Raw genomic sequence first — 25,877 nt, forward strand, 5'->3', positions numbered from 1 at the left:
TACGCTAATCTCCGGAACTTCAGATTTACGCAAAATAAAAATGATTTTTTTTATAAATACAATAATTTGAGACGTATATGAAACGATCAAATTAATTAAAATAACTTTTCAAAAGTTAAACGTAAAAAAATGAAATTTAGCAAATAATTCACTCTCAAAACAATATTTTTGAATGAAATTTGCTTGGAATGTTCTGAAGGCCACTTTAAACTAGTTCTCAAAACGATTAAATGGCCGCCGTTTTGGTTGAGGGTTCAGTTAGCCCGACGTTTATTAACGGAAATTTATGTTTTTCAACGGCCTTTAAAATGATATATTACAACTCTTGTCTTTCCGTATTAGGACCCTTTAGGTGCTCGGGTGCGGTGTGGTGCCACACCGAAAAACAGAACGATTTGAGCAAGGTAGAAGCATACACCTTTATATACACGTATTATGAAAATTCTAAAAACTTAAGCGAATAAACATAAAATCTGAAAATTATTTAACGTTTTCTCAACGTCTTCGATAGTTAATTTTAGAATTATTTAAAATACAATGTTCCTGAATAATCTCTTTTAGGAGAGTATTTTTTTTCCAATATAAGGCATATTATTTTTGCACAAACGCTCTTTAAAAAATGAGAATTATAATCGAAGTCAAACTCGTTAATGAAAACGGTCCTTCAAATAAAATCTGACCTGAGCGATACCGAAATAGTTAACAAGATTTTCACGTTACGCTATATTATGGAACGCGAAACAAAACGGTGTAACCGGAAATTATACGACATACGTGTTTGCTCGACGATGTAACAGATCGCTGCAAGCGCATCGGCCTTGGGCTTTCTACTGCAGTCTGTGCACGATTTACTTTACTAGAAAATTATAAAGAAATTAATTAAAAATTTTAAGACAGAGCGCTAGCAGTGGGATTTCACATCACGCCAAGAACACACCGATTACATCGATCGTGGAGATCAATAAATCGCTGAACTATATGGTCAGTGTATTTTTACGTCTTATGATACTGATAAAACAATCCTTTTTTTCATATTAAATCTTACTCGCTGTGTACTCTGTGTGCTCTATAGACAAACCGCTTAACATTTTTGATGTCGTCATCTTTGTTCACCGTAAAAGAAAAATTTACGAGAAAAAAATGGAAAATTGTAAAAAAATCGGCATTTGTCGTTAAAACTCATTTTTTTATCGCAATACATCTCTAATCTCGAAAAAAAGCACAGGCTTCTACTATTTCTCATTAATCTTTCTAAAAAAAAAGAACAGCATTTTTTTAAAAATAGGCTTGCATAATTTTTTATAAAAAAATTAATAACTTGCTAAAACGATGCTGAATTAAAATAAGTATCACTTTAGTTAAGGAAAGTTAAGGAAAATTTTGGGGTACATAAATTAAAATCTAATAATGTGTTAAACAAAGATGGTACACCAATATATAATACGAAAGGTAAAGTCGATAGATGGGTGGAATATATTGAAGAGTTATACGGTGGAAATGAATTAGAAAATGATGTTATAGAGGAAGATGAGGAGGATGAAATGGGAGAAACAATACTGAGATCTGAATTTAAGAGAGCATTAAAAGATTTAAATGGCAGAAAGGCTCCTGGAATAGACGGAATACCTGTAGAATTACTGCGCAGTGCAGGTGAGGAAGCGATTGATAGATTATACAAACTGGTGTGTAATATTTATGAAAAAGGGGAATTTCCGTCAGACTTCAAAAAAAGTGTTATAGTTATGATACCAAAGAAAGCAGGGGCAGAAAAATGTGAAGAATATAGAACAATTAGTTTAACTAGTCATGCATCAAAAATCTTAACTAGAATTTTATACAGAAGAATTGAGAGGAGAGTGGAAGAAGTGTTAGGAGAAGACCAATTTGGTTTCAGGAAAAGTATAGGGACAAGGGAAGCAATTTTAGGCCTCAGATTAATAGTAGAAGAAAGATTAAAGAAAAACAAACCAACATACTTGGCGTTTATAGACCTAGAAAAGGCTTTCGATAACATAGATTGGAATAAAATGTTCAGCATTTTAAAAAAATTAGGGTTCAAATACAGAGATAGAAGAACAATTGCTAACATGTACAGGAACCAAACAGCAACAATAACAATTGAAGAACATAAGAAAGAAGCCCTAATAAGAAAGGGAGTCCGACAAGGATGTTCCCTATCTCCGTTACTTTTTAATCTTTACATGGAACTAGCAGTTAATGATGTTAAAGAACAATTTAGATTCGGAGTAACAGTACAAGGTGAAAAGATAAAGATGCTACGATTTGCTGATGATATAGTAATTCTAGCCGAGAGTAAAAAGGATTTAGGAGAAACAATGAACGGCATAGATGAAGTCCTACGCAAGAACTATCGCATGAAAATAAACAAGAACAAAACAAAAGTAATGAAATGTAGTAGAAATAACAAAGATGGACCACTGAATGTGAAAATAGGAGGAGAAAAGATTATGGAGGTAGAAGAATTTTGTTATTTGGGAAGTAAAATTACTAAAGATGGACGAAGCAGGAGCGATATAAAATGCCGAATAGCACAAGCTAAACGAGCCTTCAGTAAGAAATATAATTTGTTTACATCAAAAATGAATTTAAATGTCAGGAAAAGATTTTTGGAAGTGTATGTTTGGAGTGTCGCTTTATATGGAAGTGAAACTTGGACAATCGGAGTATCTGAGAAGAAAAGATTAGAAGCTTTTGAAATGCGGTGCTATAGGAGAATGTTAAAAATCAGACGGGTGGATAAAGTGACAAATGAAGAGGTATTGCGGCAAATAGATGAAGAAAGAAGCATTTGGAAAAATATACTTAAAAGAAGAGACAGACTTATAGGCCACATACTAAGGCATCCTGGAATAGTCGCTTTAATATTGGAAGGACAGGTAGAAGGGAAAAATTGTGTAGGCAGGCCACGCTTGGAGTATGTAAAACAAATTGTTAGGGATGTAGGATGTAGAGGGTATACTGAAATGAAACGACTAGCACTAGATAGGGAATCTTGGAGAGCTGCATCAAACCAGTCAAATGACTGAAGACAAAAAAAAAAAAAAAAAAAAATCACTTTAGTTATTCAAAATCAATGAAATTTACGTTTTAATTTTTTTAATCGATCAATTATTAGCGACAAATGTTTTCATTTTTTTCTGTTTTTTATTATTCTTTTTTTTTTTTAATTTAAAAACACTTTTTTAATTTCAACAAATCAGCATTTTATAGATTTACAATGTGAAAATCGTAAATAAAAATACAAGGTATAACAACAGTATATTTTAATACGCTATTCCCATTTATCTGAATATATGTAGGGGAGAAAATACTGAATTTTCAATTTTAGACAATACGATAAATCGCTGAAATCAAACCGCATATTTGCTTATTAGCAACTTTTCTGTCGTATTCGACCGGAATAAAATTAAACACCAAAAAATTAGAGGGAACAGCATTCTCCTAAGTTTAGGGAAGAAGGTAAAACATAAAAATTGTTTTTCTACTCGACCTAGATGCGCCTAATATTTGTAAAAATAGTCTAAGTATTTTTAAACGCTAAGTTTTTTTTAAAAATCTTATCCCCAAAAAAATGTACATTAATTTATTAAAAACGGTATTCTCTCGGTAAATAAATAATCGTAATAAAATTCAAAACACAATACCGTACGATTGCGGTTAATGTAACTATGTCGAAGAGAAGTTTACGTAAAAATTCATTTTTAAGTAAAGATTTTACTCTAGATTTTTGGGGTGAAGTTAACATATTGTAAAAGAATATTGTAAAAGAACAAGTACTCGATCGGACTAGTAGCCTATAAAAAAAAAATATTTCCAAGAAACACTAAATTAACAACAGACTCGCACCGCAAACCTTCTTTATATTACAGGTTTTATTTACACTGTACTTTACTTCATACAGCAGATAAAAAGTCGAGATAAGTAAACAGTGAACGCCCCTGAAGCAACATTTTTGTAATACAGATTACTCAAACGCAGAAGTGAAACTACGAACGGTCACCCTTAAGTGAAACCGACTAATATCGATATAATTGAACAGAATCTAAACCGGTTCGTAGAACTTTCATTAACTAGAACGGCAATTTACAAACTGCATTTCGAAACACTCAACGGTACACGTGGGCGCGGCAGAAAGTTCATACGCGTACAAAAAATATAATCAATAGTACGGTATATAAAATAATTCTAAAAGTTATAGCGAACGATACGCTAACAATAATCGTATTATAAAAGTATAAAAATCGATGGTAATTTAAAACCGAAAACCGGTACGAATTAATAAACTACGAAATTAAACCGTGTAAATATAAAGACAGACCACCTGAAACAAAACGCTACAATTAACGCTGAGCTTGTTTACCGCACTATTAATTCGAGGGTTAAACCGTGGCTACGATCTGCAAATTTAGTACGAATCCACCAAAACTTTAACTGACGGTCTTAGTACATAAAAGTAACAAATAATTTTTTTTAACATTCACGTATCTAAATATTTTAAACTTAAAATTTCACCAAAACGTGTACAGTGAAACCGCTTCTATTCTCAATCTAGTTTTTTTTTTACTTTTCTTAAAAAAAAAAAAAAAAAACTACAAAATATATAACATGTCTAAAAAAAATTTGTAATTAAATTTTTTAACAACCGTCACGCTTTTATAAATATTGAATTATTTACGAGCGCAATTAAAAGAAATCGTGTCGTACTAAGTTCACAATTCAAATTTTACACTACGTAAAAAAGAAACGAGGAGAAAAAGTATACAAAAAATGTACATGAAAACATATTACAGCGTGAAAACGAACACTGTACAAACTAAGAAGTAACGATCGACAAATAAACTAAAAGAGAATGTAAAATAAACGCTGAAATTAAATTCAGCGTAAAAGTTACGCTGAAATTAAATCAAACGAAATACAAAATTAAATAAAATAAAAAGTAAGATAATTATTTATTAAGAATAATCGTGTATTATGTATGTATGCTGTATAATTATGTATTTCTACAACGTAAAACAAAAAATCTGTTGTGGACACCACACGACTTCCTTGTACGCCAATTAAATTAAATATACACATTTTTTTTTAATGAAAAGTACATAAAATCTCATTTCATCAGTAACTTCTGATATATTTTAATTATTTTTTTTATTGTTATTCGACTATAATTTATCGTAAAAGTTTTCTTTACAATTAAATCAATATATTTAAATAAAAATAAAAAAAATGAAAAAAAGAAGATGAACAGATGTGCCTTCCCCTTGTAAGATCCAAATATTTCATTAATTAAAATTTTGTTTTAATTAAAAACTCTGGAACCGATGAAAAGAAGTACCGCTTATGATATATCGTTGAAAACCTCTCAACAACTGCTTATTATTATTGCAGTTAAGAAACGGTCCAAAATCAAAATTTATTTTGAGGTCTAACTGTATACACATTTTTGGCACAGTCGATTGCAATGAAAAAGGATACGTGCACAACTAGATGTTACAACAGTCCTAAAGACAACATTTTGAACCTCCTACGGCTAATCGTTTTTGAGCTATGCGAGATACACACGTACGTACGCACGTACAGACGTCACGCCGAAACTAGGTAAAATGGATATTTCCGTTGAAATCTGAAAATCTATATTTTTCGCGATCGCAATACTTCATTTACTTCGTACAAGGAAGTAAAAATACGATGCGCTAACCACAACATACAAATTTTAAACGTAGCACAAAATGTCATTAATGCAATGCAAATTAATAAAATAAAATTTGCAAACGCAACAAAAAAACTCAAGCGCTTGAGAATGTATGATATAAAATAATCGAATAATCGGTATAAAATAATTCAAAATAACTTAATTGCCGTTGAAAATTAATGTATATTTGTAAAATTCATTGTTTCACTAAAGAATGAGGAAAACGGCTTACTTTTCTAGTATTCTACGTAGGATTCCAAACTCAAAATATTAATCAGACACTGGATCTTACTATGAGGTGAGTAGAGTGTCTCTCTGGAAGTGTATGTATATGTGTAACATATACTCATATGTGACTAATGTATAATATTATATATATATATATATACACAAGGTCTGTTCAAAAAATAACCGAACGTTTTTAATTACGCGCCAACAGAGATATTTAGTGACGTGCGGTTGGCAGCATTGTGTTCCGCATAACCTCCTCTGCAACCAAATGTTCTTGGATTGTCGATAATCCGTTTAGTTTTCGTGTTATTGTTATTTGAGTGCAACGTGTTTAAGTGTTAGTAACGATTTTTGTAATGCGCGTTTTTCGGGAGCAACGATACTACGTAAAATTTTGCACCAAACTGGGGAAAACTTTCACAGAAACTTTTTTCAAGTTTTGAAATAAGCTTACGGAGACGATGCTCTGGGTCGTAAGCAATGCTGCCGATGGTTTTCACGATTTAAAACTGGTCGTCAGTCGATTGGAAATGACCCTCGACCAAGAAGGTCTTTGACTTCAACCGATGACACACACGTTCAGAAAATCAACGATCTGGTGCGTGCAAATCGCCGATTGACTGTCAAGAGAACTTGAAGAGAGGGTTACGCATCGAGTTGCAACAATGTTTGTTCCTCGTTCGATGACCGAACAGCAGAAACAACATAGAGCGGAAAATTGCCGGCAACTCCTTGAACGAGCTGATGACGATGAAACATTCATGCAAAGGATCGTAACAGGAGGCGAAAGTTGGATTTACGGCTACGACATCGAGACAAAAGTTAAACGCGTAATTAAAAAATTAAGCGGTTATTTTTTTGAACAGACCTTGTGTGTGTGTGTATGTGACTAATTTGTGGGTACATTACCAACCCTCTCACCAAACTCCCAGTGATGTACATTTTTCAAACCATAATATTCTATGAAAGCATTGAGTATTTTGATTTAGTGTTCTCGATCGATCACCCGCAAAGTAAGCTATTTTTCTCAATCTTTAGTGAAAAAATAAATAGTAACAAATAAACTTAATTTTTAATCTCGCATTCATTTCATAATCATAAATATTTTTCATTAATATGTAAATGTTTTGTTATCAAAGTGAAATAGGGATAAAAAATACGAAGTTAAAGGAAACGATGACTAATAATTGCGGTAGAGCTATCATCATAGTAAATCTAACAACCGTAAATAAAAACCTAGAAAGAAAACTGGAAAATTATGGCACAATTGAAAACAATTCGCTATTCAATTACTAAAAATTAAGCTGTACAATTATGAAAATAGAATGAAACGTGTTACTTTCATTTTTATATGATTCATAAAAATTATTTTGCTAAATGTTTCATAAAGATTGTTATAAATTAATTTAAACAAACTCCTATCATCTAAACCGTGCAATTATAATACAAGCCGATAAATCTTAGTCAGATGTCGGTAAAATTAAAATATATTATCATATTAAATACATATATGTATACCCGTAACTTCTGCAAACAAATATTTTGGAATATTACTGGATCACAGATATTTCCTGACTACCACACACTTTCTTTCGTGTAATAACTCTACACGTTTTCTTAAAAAATTTCAATAACCAGTAGAAATTCCTTACATAGATTAGAGGAAATGTAAGTAGATTAATCGTTAATATTAACTGAAACAATCTTATGTCATTTTGATTATTTTGTTTGTTCCTTCCTTCAGAATCAAATGATTTTATTTTATAGTCCACTGTTGGAGTAGTGAACCAAAATAAAATCAATCGGGTAAAGATAAGTTTCAATTAATATTATAAGCGCGTAAAAAGGCAGTGTAGTTCATACAAATACAATTTTTTTCGTGATCGGATGCGATTAATAAAATATGATTTAATTAGATTTTGGTATTTAATGGCTGAAAAGTAGGTAAGTCATCAGATATATATCGATTTGCACTAGTATATTTGAGTTAATAAAGAAGACAACAAAAGATTACTTTTTTATTCGCTAATTGCACAGCATTTTTCTCTTAAGTTATAAAAAATTAGGAGGAAAAAAATTTTTTTTAATAAAAAATGAAAAGAAGAGATTATAATGACCTGTCGATCGGGTAAATTATCATCAATCATCTGCTGCAACAAATATAACGTGATACTGTAGCTTCCCGATTCAAATCCATTTAAAAGTAACCGTACCGTTTTAATAATCTGAATGCTTATCTGAACTAAGGTCGCTGTGGTTCAATCAGTAACGTTGCATACAAATAAGAAACCCTAAAACGTTTATAATCTTACATCGCAGTATACAATATAAAAAACAAATTACATATTAATGTAAACCGATTCATTTTTTTTTTAATGCAGCTGTTTCTGTAAATATAAAACAAAACGAACAAATAACTTTAACTGAGAAAAATTATATAACGATTAATGTCTTAAGACGCTTCAAACCCACGATCGAAGCAATTTCGCATTTTCAGTTATCTACGAGATGTTAACACACAGGTTTATCAGAACACAATGCTTTACGACAAAAAAAAAATAAAACGTATCGAACCCAGAATTAATTAAGCATTACATTTAAAAGCAAGAGTAATCACACCGACATGTTTTAGCAATCAAAAAATAAAATTACAATCCTTGAAAAAAAAAAATCTTTCATCAAATTAATTAAGTACACAAAAAAAAACGTAAATATAAGTTTATAATAACGATAAATTATTTCAATTATGGAAGAAAAATTAATTAATAAGTCGGCAACAAATATCAGTAAAATAACTGTGTTAACAGTTCATTTAACAATGTGAAGGTTTCCTAAGGTTAGGTTAGATTAGGTTAACGATAATCAGTATTTAACGTCACGATTAATATATATATATGTAAGAATATCTATAGCTAAATTTAGGAGGACAAGATTGTATTCTTGAGAGAGAGAGAAAGAGAGAGATTTTGTGCGCGTGCGTATATGTGTTTATGGCTGTAAGAGAAAAAACATAAATTAGAATAGTAATATTACAAAAATATTAATTCAAACCGGCTATTAAATACTATATTAACAAAATTCAAGTTAGTTCTAATTTACCAAAAACTGCGCGAGTAATAATAAAATAAACTATAATATATCAAAAACAACGAAGGCAGTAGAACAAATCAAAACAAAGAAAATGTAAGTTAAAAGAAAAAAATAAATATTAATTACAACAGAATTTTTCAAGAATATAAGGAAATAATTTTATCAACACAATAAAACATTCAAATTAATTTAGTTCGCCGATTAAAAACATCCAGAGACTGAAATTTAATTTATTAGGTATTTAATGTTAGATTAAATACCTAATAAAACTGCATAGTATACAAATTACATTATTTAAAATAATTCAAATAAACCAGAAACGAAGAAGAATACCGTAAATAAACTATCAGTATACAGTGTAATGCAGTAATTCCCAAATTCTGTGCTGCTGTGCCCCAGGGAGCTGCAACCTCTTTGCAGGAGCGCCGTGAAATATTGTAAAAGCATCACAATTAATTGAACGAAGACATTTATAATTATTAATTTAATGTTAATAAAGTAAAAAAATAATGAAGATACACGAATTTTATTTATTTTTATCTCGTACTTACTAATAGTCATACTTTTATTTAGGGTAGGGCACCGTGGAAAAATTTTAATTGAAAAGGGCGCTGCGACTCAAAAAAGTTTGGGACTCGCTGGTATAATGCACTGTTCAGAATTATAACAAAATTAATTTTCCTACACCTTAATGTTTTAAAACCTAAAAGTTTTTTTTTAGCTTCAATAAGCAAGTTAATAACTCAAATTACAACTACTTAAAGCCAATTTAAAGAAGAGAAAGTCTTGAAGTCTCATGAAGTGACAAGTTTAGACAAATCTCAACTTGTCTAATCTTCAAGTTGAGATTAGACAACTTGAAGTGTCTAATCTCAAGTTTAATGCGATGGTTTTTTTTTTTATATATAAGGTATACATACAAACATACTATTTGTACGCTGAAAAGTTTAACTAAATTACTGTGATAATAAAATACCAAAGGGAAACAAGCAAGCTCACAAAATATAATCGATAGTCATTCTTTAACGATCCTCATCAACATCTAAAAATCAATTTATTAGTAATCAATGTGTGCAAACACAAATATAAATAAAGCGCAATACGCATATAAAAGTAAACTTTTTAAATTAAAAAGACCAGCTTAAAAAAGGAATGAAAAATTAAAAACATACTTCTTTAAATTTAAACTTTTTGAAGTTGCCAAATTAAGAAGCTAATAACCAAAAGCTAGCTAACTCTTAATTCTGTGTACCTCAAAAATGTTGATTTTTTTAATAACAAATTATTTATCAGGTTGATTTTGTAATATTTTTTACAGATTATTTCATTGTACATTTTTTAGTTTTATTTTCATTTAAAATAAGGACAGACTTAAAAAAATAATAATTACTAAAAAAAAAGGAATAGCAACCTACATCTTAGTAAAAATGAGAAAATACAATGAATATCAGAATGACATCAGATTATGACAAAGAAAATATGAAAAAACATCTTCAAATCTTTGAAATAAGCAGAGTAATTTTTTTGTTTAAAAGATTCCATTTAAGCTATTTGGTAAAAACTTTATAATAGGACTACAAATAATTTCTTTTTACAAAATAAAAAAAGCAACAGCCAAAATAGTCCATTTATTGAAAATAAAGAGTTGAAAAAGCTATTACGGTTGAATTCAGAATCTCTACCGCTTTTTTGAAAGTTGCATAACACTCATACAAAGCTCTATAAATAAATGTGTTGTATTAAAGAAATAAAACAAAAGATTGAAAAATAAAAAGTAATAGATTTGTTTTTTAGCCGAGGTAGAGAAATTAGAAAAAAAATTATATTCAGTTTTTTGTTTTATTTTATAAATAAGGGAACAATTTTTTCACACAGCTCCATAAATTGTTTTTTATATCAAATTATTTATTTTTCATTTTTTATGTTTTATTTTTATATTTACTTGCAAACTGATTCTAATTAATACCTGTAAGTGCACTAATGACAGTTTAACAATAGATAAGCATATCCTAATCTTAGATTTTTATTTTTTTGTAAACATTTCATGAGTTTTCCCATCGAGAGGTTTGGTATATGTATAAATAATATGAGTATGTTGATAATTACTCTAGCAAATTGCATCCTAGTAGAAAAATGTTATTTAATATTATGTACTATTATTTCCCCCCTAAAGAAGCGTAATACATTTTTTTTTTTTCATCGTGAAACCACACCTATAATATTGCTTTAATGAGGTCAATTTTTTGGAGTTGTTTTTTGACTACTGCCCAAAGATTTTCAATTAGATTTACGTCTGGGAGGTTTCTTGGCCACAGGAACGCTTTTATGATTCGTTCTTTAAAACATGTTCTGCTTTTTTGGCATTGTAGCGTGGCACCAAATCTTGTTGGAACACTTTGTTGCCTTGCGGGAATTTGTTCTGAAGTTGTCACAACCCTTTACTTCAGAATCTTGAAAAATAAAGCGATCGCTTTTCAACATACCACCTACTGGAAGTAATAACAAGGGCCTTCAAATGCGATACAATCCCAAAAAAAATTTTCTGGAGATGTTTAACTGGTTTTTGGATTTGAAACGATGATATAGTTTCACGTGATGCTTTTCTGACGTGTAGAACCCTTTGTCCCTGAACATAAAAATGTACTCGTCAGAAAACAACATTTTTCCAGCCTTCTTTGATGCAGTCGGTGCTTTGGCTTACAAGAGCGTTTTTTGCACATTGCTAGTATTAATAGTTGGTTTTAGTTGGTCCATGAGCTTTCCATCAAGCTGCAAGAAAGTAGCATCTAATAGTTGCCACGTGTAAATCTGTTCCACCGGCTGCTGATTGTCGATTTAAATCCACAGCAGATAATTCTGGATCGCATTTACTTTTTCTCACTAATAACTGATCCTATGTTAGAGTAATTTTTCTTTCACGGTCAGATTTGCTTTTCCTTTCAGGTGAAAAGGAACCGGTTTCTTTAAATCGTTTTAAAAGCATTCACTGTTCCTTGTCCAACACCACATTCTGAAGCTATTTGTTGTCATACTGGTACGCTCAGAAGGAGATACGATTTTTGAACGCTTTCTTGGAGTTTATATTCATTATTTATATTCAACACACACAGAATAAAAAATACAAAATTATGATTATAATAAAGAACGAGATAACTTTCATAAAACACTGAAAATAGATAAATAACCAAAGAACAAATAACCTCACATTACATAGACAACTACGTGGATGTGGTCAACTACAACTACAACATGAGTGTGGCCAAGCAGTGTAGCTAAAATATAGAATAAACAAAAAATTCCCTGTGTTTGGATTAATTTGCACGCTACAGTATGTTTTTAATTTAAAATCTAAATAAATATTCACGCGTTCTGATGAGGCAGAAATCTCTATGAATTATAAAAATATTTCTATGAAATATTTATTTATAAATAATAAATTATTATAGTTATTTTTCTAAAATAATTTTTGTGAATTTACAAAAAAAAAGAGAAAATTGGATAAACAACTTTAAGAATAAAGTAACACAAAATCAATCATTATTAGTAAATTTAGCCCAGGCCTGATAATCAAAAGCAAGAAGGATAGCATGGCCAAAATGAATTTTTATGTTACAGACTACTACAGATAAACAAGGTTATCTTGTATTTCTAATGAATAAAAAATATTTTATCTGAATTACATGTTGATAATGATAAATAAATTCTATTGTAATGAATAAATATGTATTTTTTTGATGATGTCTCATGTTTAAAACTTAATAGAGTTAATTTGGATGGTTTATTATCAATGAAATATTTCCCGATGAAATGCATCAGTTCTTCAAACAAAATATAAGAAAAAATTAATAAATTTCTATAATAAATAATTCTTTAATATGTTTTTGTAATAAAATGAATTAGAAAAAAATCAATTCTTTGATGTATAAAAAATTTACAGTTTTTTCTTCCTATCATTAACAGAAAATTAACTGTAAAAAAGTTAGATAATTCATTTTTACAAATAATTTTATAAAATCATAAAATGATCTTAAAGATTCAGTAAATACCATTAAAAACCAACAATATGCAATACCAATGCAAGAAATTATTCATCAAATAAAATTTTACAAAATAGTGAATTCAGGATTTTAAAGTAGAAGTATAATCTACTTCTTGGAAATACAACAAGTTTAAAACTAAAAGTTAATTTTTCATTAAAAAATTGATTAAAGGCACATTATTTAGCGAGGTTATAACTATTTCAAGAAATACCTAACAAAACAGTTGAAGATCAAACACCAATAAAAATCTTTTACAAATTTTGAGGAATTCCTACTTTTTTCCAAAATAAATAAACAGGTATATGTGAAATATTCTTTTTTAAAAAAAATTTCTTTATGAAGTTAAAACAATGTAAAAAAAACAGCAATAAAAATGAAAATGGATTTACATGAACTTGGATTAACAATAACTGTGTCTTTCTTATGGCACATATCTTAGCCATAACATGAGCTAAAAGACATTCCAGAGTTGCTTTCTCAAGATTAATGAAGTTTAGTACAAAGTTTATCATTATGACAAACATACTTTGGCTGAATTTCATCTGAATTTATTGAATTTGTTTGCAGATATGCAAGGCTCAATGAAATAACCGATGGGAAATGTCTTTACTCTTTAATTTCTCAAGTAAGTTTGAAACAGGATGCGTTTGATATTCATGAAAACAGTTATGTTAGTTTCAGGGTTGATATTGTCTTATACCAGATCATCTACAACTATCCGATAATGGAATGCAGTAAATTTTCATTTAAATCTGTTCTCAGATTTATTTGTTACAGCAGCAAAACAATCAGAACTAAAAAAGTATATGACACACATAAAACTATTCTAACTGATGCTATTTAATTAAATACACTAATAAATTATTTTAACAGACTCTGAATGTTTTTTAAGCAACAATTCTACAAATGAAAACAAACCATACAATGTTAAAAATTTAGGTACAAAAAAAAAATCACAAAAATTTTTACATTACCCCACAATAAAGTCATCCGAAGTAAATTTTTATTAAATACATTATGAAACAAACTTTTTTTTATATGATTATCTAGGTAAGTTCCTGAAAAACATTAATAAATATTAAAAAAATAATACATTTTTTAGTTAAAGTTTTTTTTTTTAAATGTATGATGCATTTACATTTATTCTGAATTCAAAACAAACTTTTAATTATAAAAAAAAATTAAAAAAAAAACTTAGTTTTTTTTATAAAAAAAAAAAAATTTATAACAAAAATCAAAAACACCACCATACATAAACCAAAGATTTTTTTTAATAACAGACATTAATCCTTCACAAACTTTCCCATATACAATAACTATCACACAAAAAGTACTATACACACTGAATAATAAACAGAAAATATGATTAATTATAGGAAATATAACACCTGAGCCAAAATGAACAACCAAGAAAAATATGTGATCTTACAGAAAAAATGTGAAAAACCACATTCTTTACAAAAAAAAGAAAAAGTAAGCCAAGAAAAGAAAAGTAAGGCCTGTATAAGAACTAAAACAAATCTTAAAACAATCTGAAAAAATACATTTTCTAATTGAAAGCATATCACTTATACACATATCTTTCACTTTATATCTTAAAGACTTACGTAGTTTCTATCAAAGTTTCACATCCTATCAAACCTTTTATTTAGACTATCACATTGAGAGATGAACTCTTTACTTTTTTTTTCAAATACATACAGATGCAAGTATATGCAGAAAGTTAAAGAAATAAAAAGTACTCTAAAATTTGCGATTAATTGGCTGATAAATTGGTATAAAATACAAAGGCACCCAAAAAGAAAAATTATGAAAGAAAACAAAATAAACATTTCCAGAATAAGATCGTTTCTGTTTATAATTGATAAAATAAGGAAAAACGTTTTAAATAATTGATCAAAACAAAAGTGCAAACTTTATACGCAAGTGGCAAATTTAAAATAATGTGGAGAGAGCCAAAGTTTAGAAGTACAGGGAGGGTTTTGGCATCAAAGGTCATGATGTAAGGTGAATTACATCTGTTTATGTAAATTAAAAATACAAACAAATTTTTCTTACACAATTTAAAGCACTTAATGATTTTAAACATGAGTATTTCCATGAAATACATAACTTGTTGATAATGGTTGATCAGTGTAAAGTGAAAGTATGTTATTAAATACATTAAAATTATTTAACTGGCTAAAACATTATTCATCTTGAAAAGCAACTTGCCCCTTAGACCTTTTCCCTAATTTTTTGTATACCTGATCAATAGTGCCCAGATTTAGAATAACTGATGGTAATTACAATTAAATAAGTCTAGAGGCTGACATTTTGTAAACATATATAAAATATATGCAAATGACTACTGTCAAGAAACAGATTTCAGGAGAATTATTCTAATACTGAGGATTCAAGAACTTACAAATAAACAACAATAACATTTCCAATCATTCTAGAAAGGAAATATATATATATATGTATTTATACATACTAATTTAAAGTAGATAAACATACATAACACAGACACATACATACAGATGTTCAGAAAATAATTTATCATTGAACAAATCATATCTCATACAAATAATATGATTAATTAAAGAAATGCACATCCTTTAATTAAAAATAATATTATTAACAATTAAAAAAAGAATCACGAAATTAACATTATCTGATGAGCAAGGTAAATAGGAAAAATGAGAAAAAAATAATTGCATCATTAACCACTTCTCTCATGGCAGTGTCTATGACAATAACATTCTTAATCCAATACTAAATATTAATCCTAAGAGGCAATAACAGGTGACTGATCATCAATCTAACTAGCTGCTGTTCCAGCAGCAGCTGGAACATAAGTCTTCCAGACTTATGCTGGAAGCATAAGCCTGGCCAACATACACCATATTATACTTGAAATAAAACATAAACTTCCCTTCTTTTATGTCGTTTCAACGTGAAGCACTGGATATCACGCTGTCAGTGACCAAAGCCAAGCTTGTTTTATGGGTACAGGTTTTTTTTTAACACAGTTTCCTTAACTTATCTTTCCTTATAATTTTATTAACTGAGATAGAAAGAAATTATATAAGATCACTAACATTTCTGTCTTGGCCCTTTTAATACAAAAGTGATTGATTAGGGTTGTAACTTTGTCAAAATCAATCAATGATTGTAGATTATGTATGCAATAAATTTATTTGTTTTATGATACTGGTATGTAGTTTATGATCAATTGTCTATATATTTTTTATAATGTAGTTTTAGATTAAAAACAGGAAAATGTTAGTGTTAGTAGCAACCTTTCCGGCAGAATTTCAGAGGAAATTCCTGTGTCAATTAATTTTTTTTAACTGCATAAAATAAAAATAAATCAAAAATATCTTTTTTGCGGTTATATTTGTTACATTAATTAATTTCCACTGATAAAATGTTGACTTCCTATTTAATTTGAGGAATAATAAAATAAATCCCGTCTCTTTTGGGGCATGTATTGGAGGTTTTCATAGTACTTTTTTGAACTTCTAATATTATGTTGTAACATAATGAATGCATTAAAAAAGTTACACTATAATTAAGACAAAAATGAAAACCACTGAAAATAAATAAACTTCACAATACTCACACCCAACAATACAAACCAGTGTGGATCTTACCGTTTTTTCAAAAAATATATTTTTTTATAGACGCTGATAAATTATCATATGGAATGTGGCAAATTATATCTGAAACAAATTACTGTGAATAATTTGTGTAATTACATTTGACATTAATTCAGTAATTTATTAAAGGCCTGTTCCATTCACAATGGATCTGAAACTTTAAGGGTGGAACAAACTTAACCTATAAACATTAGTTCAGTTTACAAAAGTTCATATCCATACACATTTAACCTTAAAGTTGTTTAATGATCACCTCTCAGAATTAAATAAAAAACCAAACTACACCAAAATGCAAAATAATTTTAACATTACACCATACCCAGATTTAGACGAATCTGTAGCTCGAATGGAGTCAATTCTTAACTTGTTAGCAATATCTTTTAAATCACTGACAAGCTTGTTCTCGGGTTTGTGATATTTAGTCATGTTGCCGGCAGCAAATTCAAAAAAAAATTCTAGTGTAATTTATAGTATAATTCTCGAAGTACAACTGTAATGATTTTTTCAGGCGGAAATTATCAAATATTACATAAAAAATATAATATCAAAAAAGATACCCTAAAATTAAAGAAAAACAAAAACCACTGAAAATAAATTAACTTCGCCGCTATCACTGACAACAACATACGAAAGTGTGACGAGCAGCTACACCCGTATGATCTGCGGTGCCAGTAATATACACAAGGAACGAAGTTAAACGATTTATATCGGAATTAAACGAATGAACAATAGAAAATGAAAGTGAGTTAAAGAAATAACATTTATACGGCACCTGTTGATGAGACACACGTGAAATAAAATCATTCTTAATTTTAGGGCATTTAGTAAAAATTAATATAAATAAGACGTATAAATCGTAAGATATAAATTCTACAGTAAATACAATAATTTATGTAAAAATATTTAATTACCGTTAACCGATGACAAGCAGTACGCGAGATAGACATCTATTTAAGTAAAGCGTTACGCATTAATGAATACTGCAGTGTAATTTATGTAATCAAACTTACATGATGTACATAACTACAAAAAATCTATAAAAATTATCCAGCCAAGAAATAAATTTTATTACATTTTTGAAAACAACTTAAATTCCATTTATCAGTACTGAAATCCTAACTAGAACGAGTAGGTAGTTCAAGAAAAAATATAATAAATTAAGTAAATATAATATAATAGATTAAGTACGACTGCACAAATAAAAAGTTATTCACCTTTAATGCGATTCAAATGAGCTTGCTTTTAGCAGTAAGAAATGATTAGGAGAGTCAATGTAGTAGTATACAAAAGTATAAAATCAGCTAGTCATTTTTTTTCTATCATTCTACGGGCAACAAACAATAGGTTATTATTGTCCAAAAAAAACCACAACAATGAATGAAGCATAACTTATTGTCTATAAGAAAAGCCATGATACAAGGGGGAAAAATAAAGAAATCCACACAAATGTTGTCTAGCTGCTGCATACAGAAAATAGGACACAAAAAAGATTGAAAAAGTATCCCAATGATACGATCAAACTAAAATCGCTAAATCAATTACTAAAAAAAAAACCATGTAAAAATAAGTAACTAATTAAAATGAATAAACCAATAAAAAGCAAGGTAGGGTAAACAGATCCCACAAAGAAAAGTGAAGAGCAACTGGGAATTTATTAAAATTAAGACAAAAACCTAACATTTTTAAACAATTTAGGATGCTTTTCTGTTATTCCCCCCCAGCAGGTTTTTTACTATTTCTCATTGTGAATCGTTGGGAAAATGCTTAAAATATGATACTTCATTATAAGAAGTATTTCATCACTTCAATATGAAGTGATGATCACTTAATTTTGGGTTGGAAAAACCATTTTTTATATTTGGAGAATCACAGAAAAGACCCCGGCATTGTTTAGAAATACGGATTACTGTGTAGTTACGATTCGAAATATTACAATTGATTAGTGTTGTCGATTAGTCCACATCACGTCGTCTCATGTGACATTCGTTTCTCTTATTATAAACGTTGATACGAAAGAAAAAGCGACCCGGTTTCTTCAATATAGAGGATTCATTCATAAGACCATAATATGTAACATGAAACACGAAGTGTCTATGAAAATTTATTCAAAAATGATCGTTGGGCATGTAAAAAACGAAAGTGCCGTGAAGAAAAACCGATCAGAAAGAGAACTTGGTTGGAAGGTAGCAAATTATCGTTCGAGAGGATTATTTTATTCATTTATGCTTGGTCTCAAGAATACTCTAACACCCGTTTTGCTGAACGGGAATTTGAAATGAGGTGTGATGCCATTACAGACTGGAAAAACTATTTGTTTGAAGATTGTACCGATTCCTTATTGAAAAGTCCTCGCAAAATAGGTGATGGTGAAGGAAAAACGGTGGAAATCCATGAATCGTGTTTTTCAAGAATAAAATATAATCGTAGAAGGTTGTATCCTTTTTTTTAATTAATTTAAAAAAAGGATACAACTGAAAACAATTCACAGGAATTAGGAAAATTTACCTGAATCAAACGCCCAGAAGCCCACATGTACTAGGTGTGTGAGGTTCACCGCCTATGCGGTGGGACCCACTCCCATACGCAGAGTGTGCTGGAATTGACGTAAAGGCATAACATCAGCACCACTCGCGTCACAGGCACACTTCTCATTCACACTAATATTTACATAACACATTCAGACACTATTTACACTCAATATTTAATACATACAGCTCAGAATATATACACTATAGCTATGTCAGCCTCAGACAACAGGAACGCGTCCCACGGGAGCCATTGGTGTCGACAATGCCGAGGCACCACCCGCCCCGAAGGCTGGCGCCCATTGCCGTCCTTAACTGACCTCTCATGTCCTCCTCTAGCACCCTTATAAAATGCCAGGTACATGCAGTCCATCCCTCATCTGGTGAGAACATCAACCGCATGACTCCCCCCCGGCGAGTTCAATCGCCATGCGGTACCTCCTGCCTCCCTCTGGGGCAGACAAAGAAGGCGCACTTCACCATATCCATGCCATCACAGTACTGGCAAGCTCTATGCTACTGTTTTCAATCCTATAAAGGATTTACATAAACATTTAAAGTGTCCACCTCTCCATGCAGTCTGTTGACCCAGGCAGCCAACTCCAGCATCAAGGTGTAGGTTCAGTGCCCCTTTTTTGTACTCCGCCACCTCTCCTGCCAGTCAGCCAGCATGTGGCCCCTCGCCTCCTCTCTACCACCTGTGAGGCATCCAATAATACCATCTGGTAGACCCGCACCACCCTCCTATATTTGCCATTCAATCTCTGGGCATTTCTCACCACTCCAAAAGTCTCCCAGCATACTGGTGCCGCATACTTTATCATTGATACCACAGTAGACGCCAGCATTTTGTACTTGAATGTCCTAAGACTCCAGCATTGGCCATAAGCCTCAGTAATACCGAGGACATCCTTTTCGCCTGCAGTCGAATGCTCTACCATGGAGCTATACCCCCTGAAAAAGGCACTACAATATGTCTGATAATTGAAGATGTATGATATACCAAAAATAGAATGGATGAACTTTAAACATTTCACTGTAGATCATAGCTAGAATTTTATTGACCTGGATTCTGGTGCTCATACCCAACGGATTGAAAGCCTTTGGAGAAACACGAAGAGACACAACAAACATGAATTGGGTACTCAATGTACTATGATTGACTGATATTTGTGTGAATTCATGTGGCGTCATAGATATCGGGATGAGGACTATTTTGACCAAATTTTGAAAGACATTGTTTCATTCTATCCATTGAGTTTTATTTGAAAATTAATTATTTGCGTAGATTTTTTCACTTGTTACTAAAAGTTAGTTTTCTTATTTCTTTTGTATTGAGATTAATAAAGAATGTTTATATTTTATGTTTTTTATTATTTATATTTTGTTTTGGTTCTTTCAGTAACTATTATTTATTACTATTTAAATAATCAAACATTACCGTTATTAGCCAAGGCTAGCAAGCGTAGGTTAAGTTTCATTCGATTATATTTATAAAATAAATAAATGGTTATAAAAGTGGTAATGTAAATGGTTATATCAGATTATTGGGTTATCTCTCCAACATGATTATTATTATCAATATTTCTGGCTACTTTGAGTTATTTCCAGGTGAAAAACTTATAAACTTTTCGAGGGAGAGAAACAAAGAAGTACCTGTTTTTCTGATTGAAAGTAGATTTCTACAATCAAAAATGCGTTTCTCCACTGAAATTGACATTGGTAATTAAATTTCATGCAAATATGAGTGAAATGGATAAAAAAAAGGTGGAGGGGAATCACAGAAAAGACCCTAATTTAGATTTTGTTAATTTCGGCCACATCAAACCTTAAAATACCAATGATTCCTTATGCAGGCTTGAATCTTCGATAATGTTGCGTAACGAACACAAGTAAAAAGAATGTTACGCGGGTGTCATAATTGGGTAAAAATAAGATATCCGTGCGTTAATACTGTCTATTCTAAATTCTAACGAATGCAATATGGACGGCTATCTCAAATTCAAGACTTCCATACCAACAAATTAGCTTTAATACAAAATAGCTTTTTATTGGCAACTGTCAACCAAAATGTAGTGATATGATTAACACTACTCATACATATTTATTAACACTTACTCATTTTGCAAAACCTCTTACGACTAACATTTTATAAAGCACTTATAAAACTGAGAAACAAAATGAAATTTCCTTTTTTGGTATAAAAAACAAAATATGTCATCCTAATAGAACTTTTCACATTGAATTCAAGTTTTCTCTATTACATTTTTTTTTTATGATACGTAAGTAAACTTTGAAAAAATGTAAGAGTTTACATGCATGCAGGGCCCTATTTAAACGACCTAAATTGAAGTAGTTGTTTTCCTTTTATGTTTCATATCTGCCAGTATTCTTACACTCTATTGCAAGGATATTGGTACTTGTTCTCCATAACAGATTTGCTGGTGGAAGGGTTCCTGTGCTAGTGACTGATGGCACTGAGATAGTCTAGAAAGAAATCCAGATATGAATCCAAGAAATTAATTTTTAGGGACATATTGCAACCCATATATTTGTATGACTGTAGAAATTCACTTATTTCACGGTAGTCCTGAGATTTATGATTTACAAATTTTGCACAATACTTTTAAACGAACTAACTCCACAATAACTTTTCGACTTGACTTAACACTTCAAACTGTCCATCTCTAATCAAAGTCCTTATCTGGGGACACACAGAAATTACTTCTTTGATTTTAGCATCACTAAAATGAGGAAATTTCTTATTGACACAGCACACTAGAATATGGCAGAATTTATCACAAACTGATAAAAGAGTATCAATTTGGCAGTAAACATGCTGCATCGGTGAGGCAAGCAGAATATCAAAACATAGTGACCAACTAAAGATCTTATGAAGACTCAGTAAAATCTAGGCATACATTTAAATCTGCACTTCAACAGCTGTTGTTAATTATACTAAATATATTAAAAAATTCAAACATCAAATTTTGAATTCTTTTAAATGTTTATTCCAAATATTCATTCATCTAAATAAAGATCTACAAATTTTAACAAGTGTAATTTAGATGATTAAACAATAAAACTGGTTTACTAATGATCATAATCAAGAAAAGCATAGATATCTATGAAATTTGATCTAGCATTCTTAGTCTTTTAATGAAAAAATGCCATTTCGAAGTAAATGCTTGATAATCACCAATGAGTGTGGTATATGTAGCGTACAGAATTGTTTGTAGCTGCTGCAATGAATCTTGAAGCTTGAACTACAGTGGTTAGTGCAGTGCCTGTTATTCAAACTGAATACATTCAGGTTAGTTTTCACGCCAATAGCTTTCTTGTAAAATACAACTAATTATTTTATGTTACTGGATAGCATTATGGATTAATTTTAAATATTCTCTAATTCTGCTCTTTATACTTCATAAATAATTAAGTACTTTGCCATAAAAAAATATTATGGTATATTTTTAAATGTTATAAAAATGTAAGGCTATTTTCAACAAATATTATAATTACATCAGCAGACAAACACTAAAAGATAAATTAATTAACATTATAATTGATCGACACATACAAACATAGTTCATCATCTATCGTGATTTTATTTATTGTAAAAATAAACATGGACAAGCCAAGTAATATAACTAAGGAAATGAGTCAACTTTCTCAGAATCACATCAAGAAACAATATAGCTATATTTGTTAATTGATTGCAATTAAATTTGACATAACACACACACATATATATTTATATATATATATATATATATATATAACAAATCAAATTAAATTTATAAATATAATGTTCAAAATATTAGCTATACATTGAGGTGATTAAAATTTCAAAAGATTGTGTTCTGCAATCCAGTACTAACATCACAATATATCTTACGAAGGACTATTCATTGTTAGGTAATGAAGCAAATGTTATGTTAAAAGTATAGTAGAATGATTCGAATTGTGACATCACACAAAGTATCATAATTGATTGCGCTGCCTGTACATACAGTGAACACATGATTGGATTTTTTTATTCATTTTATGTTATTTATAGCTATAGCAAATAAGGTTATACTAAAGTGTAAACTTTAGTATACAATCTTCATATGAAAATTGTTTGGAAATTGCATGCAAAAAAACTGATTTTCCAAGAATCTTGTACTGCACTCTAGACCACTTAAATGCATTTTATATCCTTTTTTCCAAGCTCTGTCACTTGTTTTCTTCAAATCAAAGAAATCAGGAATAATGTGTTTGTCTGACACAAAATCTGTGCAGCTGCTTCTAGAGCAATTAGGTGCATAAGTAGTGTTATTAGAGTTCACACTGCTGTTATCCAATAAAGAGAGTTCATCTCAACACACTGCAATATTCAATTAACCACTGCCTCCATGAGCTTGGAAAAAACATTTTTTAATTATTGGACAGTAGCTTTTCTCATTTTCTCATAATGTCAATGGAACAAGCAAAGATCTTAACGATTCTTCAACAAATATATTTTTAGTTCATCACATAATTTCCATCTTTGAAATACTTGGTTGTACGAGGTGATGCACAAAAATGTATTTGCCAAAATAATGACAACATCTGGTAACATCTATGTGCCGTTATCTAGTAGTTCCGAGACAGAAAGTGATGGAATATGGACCTTAGTGTTCTCTACACAATACATGAAAGTGTAGTTATTCAGAGAGATTTAACAAAATTCCTCCAAGAAAAATGTTTGGATTCTCAGAATATTTGATAGTAAATTGATTCTGTATTAAGGTAAATTCTGAGAGATTCCGATGATTTTGACCTATGACTGAATTTTATAGCCATCTGGCAATCTAAGAATTTTTAGTCATAATTCCTTCAAGAAATAAATGGATGAGTTTCCCAGATGAAATTGGAATATATTTAATTGTGATGTCAAAGAGCTGTTCAGTAAATATCTACCACTGGTATCCTGATGATTCATAATTTTGGAATACTTATCCTAGATTACTTTTATCATGATCCAGTATCTTGTTCCATAGTATGCTGCTAAGAAGGTGATCATTTATAAAGATGTAGTGTTATTATAGTCTTTGCTGTATTGAGAAGAAATATTATAAACTCAGGTCCCTTGAGTTGTTACACCCATTATCTCAATAAATGAATCTCTAATGACTCAAATTATTTATAATTAAGAACGAAAAAAAGGATGTTTTGACATTATGTTAACTTATTTATTCTAACAAAGCATGTAATTAAATGTATATTGAGGTTTTTTATTTCTGTTCGTACCAGATAATGACATACAATGTTAGAGAAAGTCTATACTGACCAAGTATTTACAGTTTACACTAAGATTTGACATGCTGAATGTGGTATACCTGATTTTAATTATTTTAGTCCGATAATTTAATTTATTCTGATTGAATAAAAATCCTACAAGACTCAAATCCTAGACAAAATTTCTGACAAAACTCAGACATTTCTGAAACGGGCATTATTAAAAAAAAAATCACCATAAAATTGAAGCTTGTGCATGTTATTTGAATGAATTTACTTCAATCCATAATGGGCTTTTTGTAAAGCCACTGTAACAGAAACAGTGTTCCCATGAAGGCCTATAAAAAGTACACAAAACATAAATATCAGTACCAAGTAACTCTAAACTCCAAATCACAAGCACAAATCCAAGAGGCGCCAAGCGAAAATCCATAGAAAACCATTAAAAAGAAACCAAGGGCAAAGGATAAATAATGAAACTGGGAAAATCTACCAATAGGTAGACCATGAGTCAAGAAAAAACTCAAAAGAATGCTTAATAGTCCTTTCTAGATAGCAGAAATCCATTTTGCCCACAATCTCTCGGGAGAACAGGCCTTCTTTACCCATAATCGTAGTACATTACTAATAATTCAGTCTTCAATAAAGTATATACTGTAACAAACTAATCTTTCTTCCAAATACTAAAGAGTATTAAATAATAAGATTCATTAAGGAAAACCAATTCTAGGATTTTGTGGCATGTAAAGGTGTCCAAATTAACTATAATCAGTAAACCCAAAAATATATGGGTTCTAATCTTTTTAATTAGAATAGGAAATAAAATTTTCTATAACTCTTATTTAAAGCTTACATTGTGCAAGTGTATATTCATCATAATAACATCCTTGCGCACTAAAGTATTTCGATAGAAGAGTATCAAATGAAAATGCACAAAAATTTGCTAATTAACATAAAGGTGAATACCAATATTCTGTCCCAATATTCTAAAATAGATTTAGAAAAAAAGAAAAAATCTTCAAACATGGGTTACAAGAAAGTTTACATAAAATCTAAAACTGTATAGCAACTTCATCATTTAAACAATCATAATCAGAATATACTGAGGGAAGATTAAAATAAAACAAGAAAAAAGATTAACTAACAAATACATATGGAACATTACAAAAAGGGTGTTTTTAACAGGGTTGGTAGAATGAATGAGAAATAAAAGCAACTGCTGTTGTTTTATGTAATCACAATATCAAGCATAAATAAAGACTGTTTGGCTTTGTTACGGTTTAACAGAAAAAGATCTACATCACTGAAACCTCCAACCCAAATTGCCCATCATGATTTTAAAGGGTTTAGAAGCCCCTTTTGTAGGATTGAATTTTAT

General features: G+C 30.0%; 1 protein-coding gene across 2 annotated transcripts in view; it reads right to left on the reverse strand.

The window, feature by feature from the left end:
• Positions 1-17,349, reverse strand: part of LOC142329559 (transketolase-like protein 2) — a 91,474-nt gene extending 74,125 nt beyond the window's left edge. Inside the window, exon 1 of one of the 2 annotated variants that reach the window (XM_075374230.1) lies at positions 17,035-17,349. In XM_075374230.1, the coding sequence (XP_075230345.1) occupies positions 17,035-17,141 (107 nt within the window). In that variant the 5' untranslated portion in view covers positions 17,142-17,349. Of the gene's footprint in view, positions 1-15,331; positions 15,337-17,034 lie in introns of those variants that run through there. The other variant, XM_075374232.1, reaches the window with a different exon arrangement.
• Between the last annotated feature and the right edge of the window lie 8,528 nt (positions 17,350-25,877).

Source organism: Lycorma delicatula, chromosome 8 (genome assembly GCF_047948215.1).
Source record: "Lycorma delicatula isolate Av1 chromosome 8, ASM4794821v1, whole genome shotgun sequence".
Taxonomy (NCBI): Eukaryota; Metazoa; Arthropoda; class Insecta; order Hemiptera; family Fulgoridae; genus Lycorma; species Lycorma delicatula.